General features: G+C 41.1%; 1 protein-coding gene across 2 annotated transcripts; it reads left to right on the forward strand.

Moving 5' to 3' along the window:
- Positions 1–48: 48 nt before the first annotated feature.
- Positions 49–5,900, forward strand: LOC131298068 (GTP-binding protein At2g22870-like). 2 transcript variants are annotated; one of them, XM_058323347.1, is made up of 5 exons: positions 49–238; positions 2,016–2,527; positions 2,620–2,689; positions 4,932–5,094; positions 5,401–5,900. In XM_058323347.1, exons 2-5 carry the CDS (start codon positions 2,062–2,064, stop codon positions 5,608–5,610), a joined length of 909 nt encoding a protein of 302 aa, XP_058179330.1. In that variant the 5' UTR covers positions 49–238; positions 2,016–2,061; the 3' UTR covers positions 5,611–5,900. The 2 variants fall into 2 exon arrangements, with proteins under 2 accessions (XP_058179330.1, XP_058179331.1); XM_058323348.1 differs by having other exon boundaries at positions 65–601.
- Positions 5,901–6,241: the final 341 nt, after the last annotated feature.

Genomic DNA, 6,241 nt, shown 5'->3' on the forward strand with positions numbered 1-6,241 from the left:
ACCAAAGCTGTTCATATGTGTATATTAGTATCAGTACATGTATATTTACATATACCCACACAGATCCGCTTCCAAAAAACCCACGGACGCATCCACCACCGCCTCCCCCTCTCCCCCCAACCCCCTCCTCAGCCTCCACTCGGAGAATCGGCGACCTCCTTCTTCTCTGACGATCGGCGACCTCCTCCGACGACGATCGGAATCCTCCTTCTTCTCCGACGCCGACGATCTCTGTGAGGTATCACTCCTCCTCCTCCTCCTCCTCCTCTATCTTCTTCGGTTTGGTTTCTGCGCTCCACAAACGCGTGATGACAAAAAAAGGGGTGAAATGGTCATTACACAGCCCCGCATAACTAACGACAGGGGTACCCCCGTCGTTAGCTAATCCGGCCACAGGTGGATTTGTAGTCCGAAGTCCCCAAATCAGGGGACAAATCGGGGTGGGTTTTTTCGTTCCCAAAGACCGGAGAAGAGAAGAGACTTTATCTCCAGCCGCATCACAAATCCGGGGCCATATCCACCAGCCAAACAGGCTGTTAGAGAGTTGTACAATTCATAGTTATGTGTTGAAGATCCATCAATTGTACATACAAGTGCCTCGGTATGAATCCTTTTATGCGAGACTGTGAAAACATAATCTCAAGAATGTTTTGAGTTAAAAAGATTATCGAATACACTATTTTTCTGCTGGAATGTCTTTCCAGGGTCTGAATTCTTTTCATGCGAGATTATGAAAACATAATCTCAAGAATGTCTTGAGTTAAAAGAGATACACTGTTCTCCTTTGAATATTGTTGGTCATGGTGAAAATTGAAATGATATATTTTTCTAGAATGTCTTTTCAGGGTTTATTTGGGACTACCTCTATTGTCAATGCCCATTATAGTGCTGCTTTAGGGGGATTCCAATCAAGTAGTGCTGGAAAATAGATATTCAATACAAACCGTGAGCACTATAGCGGGGGTGAAATTTGTCTTTAAGTATAGAATGTCAAACTCGCCTTGATCACAATTTTGTTGTATTGATTTTTAGGTTTTGAATTCTGATTTTATTGCATACATATTATTAGATTTTTTCACAAAAAGTAAAGACATTTTCCAACATGTATACCTTAAGATAATGTTTTCATTGTTTCTATATCTTAAAGATAATTCTATAACCTAAAAACATCATGTTGAAGGTGCCATTAACAATGACGTACTCAACCTCACTCCTGCAAATAAGAAAATTGTAAAACTATTCAATTTGGGTAAGAAAAAAACATTACCCACATGATTCAATTCATCGCAGTAACAAACTGAAAAATCTTTGAGAATGTGATGCTAACGATGTATGAACCTAACTTTATTCCTTCAGCATTTGAAGTTGTGTTTTGATGTATTGAGCAACATCATTTACTGAAGCGCGCGCATACGCCCAAACCAATATAACAAGACTAAAATTTTTATTTTACGGATTTACACTAAGAAGATACAACTCTTATACAACTACAAACAATCAATGAAACACTTTTACAAATACACTTATATTCACATGGGCATCCTTTCACACTACGCCTCTAGTGTCTGCGATCCATAAGTAGTTGTGAGTGTGTGTGTGTGTGTGAAAACTGAAGTGTTTGTGTAAAAGTTTGTGGTTGTAGAATTTTCAAAAAAAAAAATCAACTCTTTTACAATCACAGAAACACTTTTACAAACACACTAATTTCTACGTGGGGATCCACACACTCAAAAAATCGGAGGATAAATTAAGATAACCCTTTGTTTAAACTCTCAATTTCTTCATCCGTGGCCTACCTTCAATTCTCCAAACACCACCTTATTGATCCCATCGGATAGCTTCCATGATCCCATCGGATAGCTTCCATTATCCCCGTACGGAAAATCAAAAAGCCAACTCAAATTTTTTTTAAAATAAGTGATTTTCGCAGTTTTCAAATTGTTAACTTTGAAGCTACGGTTAACTTTGGAGGGGGTTGGAAAATGACTCCCATTACTAAAGTGATCTTGTTTCAGTATGTTGGATGCACCCAAGGAGCACTAAAACCAAACAGAGTCGAGAATGCTAGCACTGAGGACTCGCTTCATCGCTCTCTCACCCTCCTCCTCTCCTCCTCTCAAAACCCCCTTATTCTCCCTCTCCTTCCGTATCTCTATCTCTCACTCCACCCCCCAAAACCCTAACCCTCGTTCCTCCTGCCATGCTGCCTCCGCCACAAAGACCTCGAAGCCGCTTTTCGATGCCGCAAAAGCCCTCCGAACCTTCCTCTTCGTGCCGCCCGGCGTCGAACCGGAGGAAGTCACCGACGAGATGATCCTCCCCGGTTCAAACATCGTAGTCGGACCCTACGCAGGCGATTCGAAAATTAAGGAGGTGGAGTTTGTGAAGAGCAGCAGTAGAGCCAAGGATTGTCCTAGGGATACCCGGCCCGAATTCGCAATGCTTGGCCGCTCCAATGTCGGAAAGTCTTCGCTAATCAACGCTCTTTGTCGGAAGAAGGAAGTTGCACTTACTTCGAAAAAGCCAGGTTCGATTCGGTTTTCGGTGCCCGTTACCTGTTTGATGTTTTGTTCTTCGGGGGTTTTGTTGAAGTGTTGATGTTGTGCTTCTGTTGTGCAGGGAAGACGCAGCTGATTAATCATTTCTTAGTGAACAAAGGTTGGTACATCGTTGATTTGCCTGGCTATGGGTAAGTCGGTCTTTGGTTTTCGATTTGATATTTTTTTGAAAATTTGAACTTTTTCTCTTTAAGTGTTTAATTGGGCGTATTGTATGTGACTGTTTGTATTACTATCAATGATGCATTAAAAATAACGAATTTATTTAAGTGGACTAATTTGAAGCAATGGTAATAGTAGCGCATTACATATCCTCTGTAGTGCTATAGATAACGTTGCTGCTTGTGTTGATTTTTCTCTATGCTTATAATGGAATTGTGGTGCCAAATGGAATCCATGGTTCGTTAGTTGTGGGTTATTTGGAGATGATAAGCAAGTTCACTGAAGTTCAAAATGCACGATTTCGGCTGAAGGTGCATTGACTTTTGGATTGGCCATTCTATAATGACATCCATAAAGCTTAATTTGGTCAAGAATAATGTTTAAATGGACAATTATGAATCACCAATTCACCTAGAATAGTATTGCCTGCCAAAACTCAGCATTTGGTAATATTGCTCTTGGAAAATTATTAGACTACCACTTTAGCTGACATTCCTGGATTATTGTCATCTATATGGCATGTTAGAGTTCCAATGCTCCATACTAGAAGTGGCTATCTCTCTAGTCATACATTTGGGGAATGTCAGTCCAGAACTATGGTACACCGCCGTTCCGAATCGGGGAATTTGGCAATTCAAAGTGATCCCTTTTTCTTTTCCTGGTAGTTCCTTGATATTTCCTCAGGAGAAGCAGAACTCCTCATTTAATAAATGACATCGCTATTATCAGTGGAGCTTTGTCAAAACAAAATGAAAGATGACAGATCTTAATGCTCCTAAGATAAGTAAAATGCTGCTTTATTGGATGTTTGATGCTTAAAGGAAAGTACATCTTGAACCGTGACACTACGATTTGGGGAATGTGGTGCACTTTATTCATGTTATTCATGTTGTTATTGTTGTCCGTACCTGATGGATCCGCATTTGAAGTAACTTTGGTACAATCCAAAGTTCGTGAGGGTTTTTGCGAGGGATCTTGTCCAACCTGAATTGGTAGCTCCTAGGAAGGTTGTCGTGCCATGGAATTTTTGCTCGGTCAAGGTAGATAAATAGGCGTCTTCCACTTGACTGGGTTGTGGTCCTTGTGGACATGTTGTGGAGAGACAAAGCATGCTTTGCCCAAGGGGGAGGTCTGTGAGAGAAATGAGGTTTGTTCCCTTAATGGCAATGGTGCTTGGCCAATCCTGATATCAACTAGTTGTTCTAGATTGCTGATCACTTGAGCAGCGAATCCTGGGTCGAGCCAAGGTCATTTATCAGGTGGTCTTGAGTTTCTTATTGCTTGTCTAGCTTGAGCATTGTATGCTTTTACCTGGATCAGGCATGATCCAGCCTGCAAAGGTGTGCATGTGGATATGCAGAGCCAGCCCAAGGTATTTGGGTGCCCAAGGCCCATTCTAAGAATGGTACCCTAAACACTTGACAATTTTTAGGGAAAAAAAAAAAACCAGTCAGAGAAAGCCAAAACTATAGTATTAAATCCACTTTGCCAATTGAGCTTTTCCTCTGTCGATGTGGGATAAACAAGTTGCAAAACAAAGCCTCCCACCTACAGTCCCACATCGCTAGTTGAAGGAAACAATGAAGGCAAAGAATCTTTTATAAGTAGAAAGTCCTACTGCCTCAGTATCAATGCTCAAGAGACTGGGCTTGCTTTTGAAACTTGGACTGAGCATTTCCTAAAAAGAGTCCCACCCAACCCAAATACTTAAAAAAATTGGGGTGCCCCAAAAATTGGGCATCTTGGGGATGCCCAAGGCCCAGGCCTTGTGGGCCTTGTGCCTGGGCCGGCTGTGTGGATATGTCGTGTGTTGCCTCACAAAGTTGGCACATTACGCCACGTCAGAGAAGTAGATGTCCGCACCAGGTTGGTGGTGAAGTCACAATCGTGAAAATCTTGAAAATCTTACGCTAAAGAGGTAGTTCACTAGAGTAGCAGTTCCTCTTCTACTCTGCCTGATATCTTTTGTGATCTGTGTTTTGTTTCATTTCTTCATAAATTTTCCAGAATGACAATTACCAGTAATTTTAGACAGTTTTGTGGAAATGGTACATTTTTATGAGAGCTTGAAGAGCGATTTCTATTGCCCATTTGCCGTTAACCACCTCTCAATGAACTCGTCAACACCTTGTGACATCACTGCATACCTGTATTCACGTTGATGCTCTGAGCATTTAGCTCTAATCTCATTGAAGTTCACTTTGTTCACAGATTTGCTAATGCCCCAGAAGCTGCTCGAATGGATTGGTCCGCATTCACAAAAGGCTACTTTTTGAATAGAGAAACTCTAGTTGCTGTTCTACTTCTGATTGATGCTAGTGTACCACCTCAAAAGATTGACCTCGATTGTGCTAATTGGCTTGGACGGAATAATGTATGCTCGTATCCAATTTCTATCCTCTTTCCCATCAGAAATACTTACACTGGGGTGTGGTTAAACCATTAAATTAAAGGAGATGCTAGGGGCACATCAATTTGTCACATTTCAATCACACCCCTCTCACATACATGTGGGTCCCTTGCAAGTCCGTAGCATATATTGTGAAATTCCCGCACATGCATGTGAGAGAGGTGTTGTTGGAGTCATGGAGTGTGACACATTGATGTGTTCCTAGCATTTTCCTTAAATTAATCATGTTCTTTCTATTAACTTTTGCTGGTTTTCCGCCTTTTCTTTCAGACGCCAATTACGTTTGTTTTCACAAAATGCGACAAGATGAAAGGGGGTAAAGGGAAAAGACCTGATGAAAACATCAGAGATTTTCAAGAGGCGATGAGACAAAATTACCCAGAACATCCTCCTTGGATCATGACCAGTAGCTCCACTGGTTTGGGCAGAGATGAGCTGCTTTTGCACATGTCACAGCTGCGGAACTATTGGGACGTCTAGGATCAAACATTTGCAGTACATTTTCTCCTAGAAATGGCGAATCCCAAAACCTTGTGATGTTGATGACATGTTTGTTAGTCGATGAAAATATGCCGAGCATTGTCGAAGCATGTCCTCAGGAATGGATCAAATGTGACCAGCTTAAAATTGTCGTCATTTCAGTTTTGGGATGTAAATTCCTCTGTATATACCGGGTTAGTCTGTGTTATACATCTCGTAAAAGCATTACCTCCGTCTATGCCGGCATAGAATTTGAGTTGTAATATTTTTTATGTGGATTTTTCCATCAATCCCTTTTTTGTGTGTGAAGTCTACTGGTACAGCAAAATCGTACAGATTTTGCATACAGATTTGTTGTGAGGCTCACTACGGGTTCCACACAAATGATCCAAGTCGTTCGTTAAATGTAAAATATTTTTTCAAGGGCTCCCGCGGAAATCATCTCAATTCGATATTTAAAAGTGCTCGATCTAATCATCTAACTTTTGATTTAGATTCCAGGATAATGAAATATGATTGGATTGAGCATTTATAAGTTTCGGATTGAACTGCTTTTTCGCAGGGATCTTTGAAAAACTGTTTTACATTTAATGAACGGCTCGAATCATTTGTGCAGAACCTGTAGTGGGCC

This window comes from Rhododendron vialii, chromosome 8a (assembly GCF_030253575.1).
Source record: "Rhododendron vialii isolate Sample 1 chromosome 8a, ASM3025357v1".
NCBI lineage: Eukaryota > Viridiplantae > Streptophyta > Magnoliopsida > Ericales > Ericaceae > Rhododendron > Rhododendron vialii.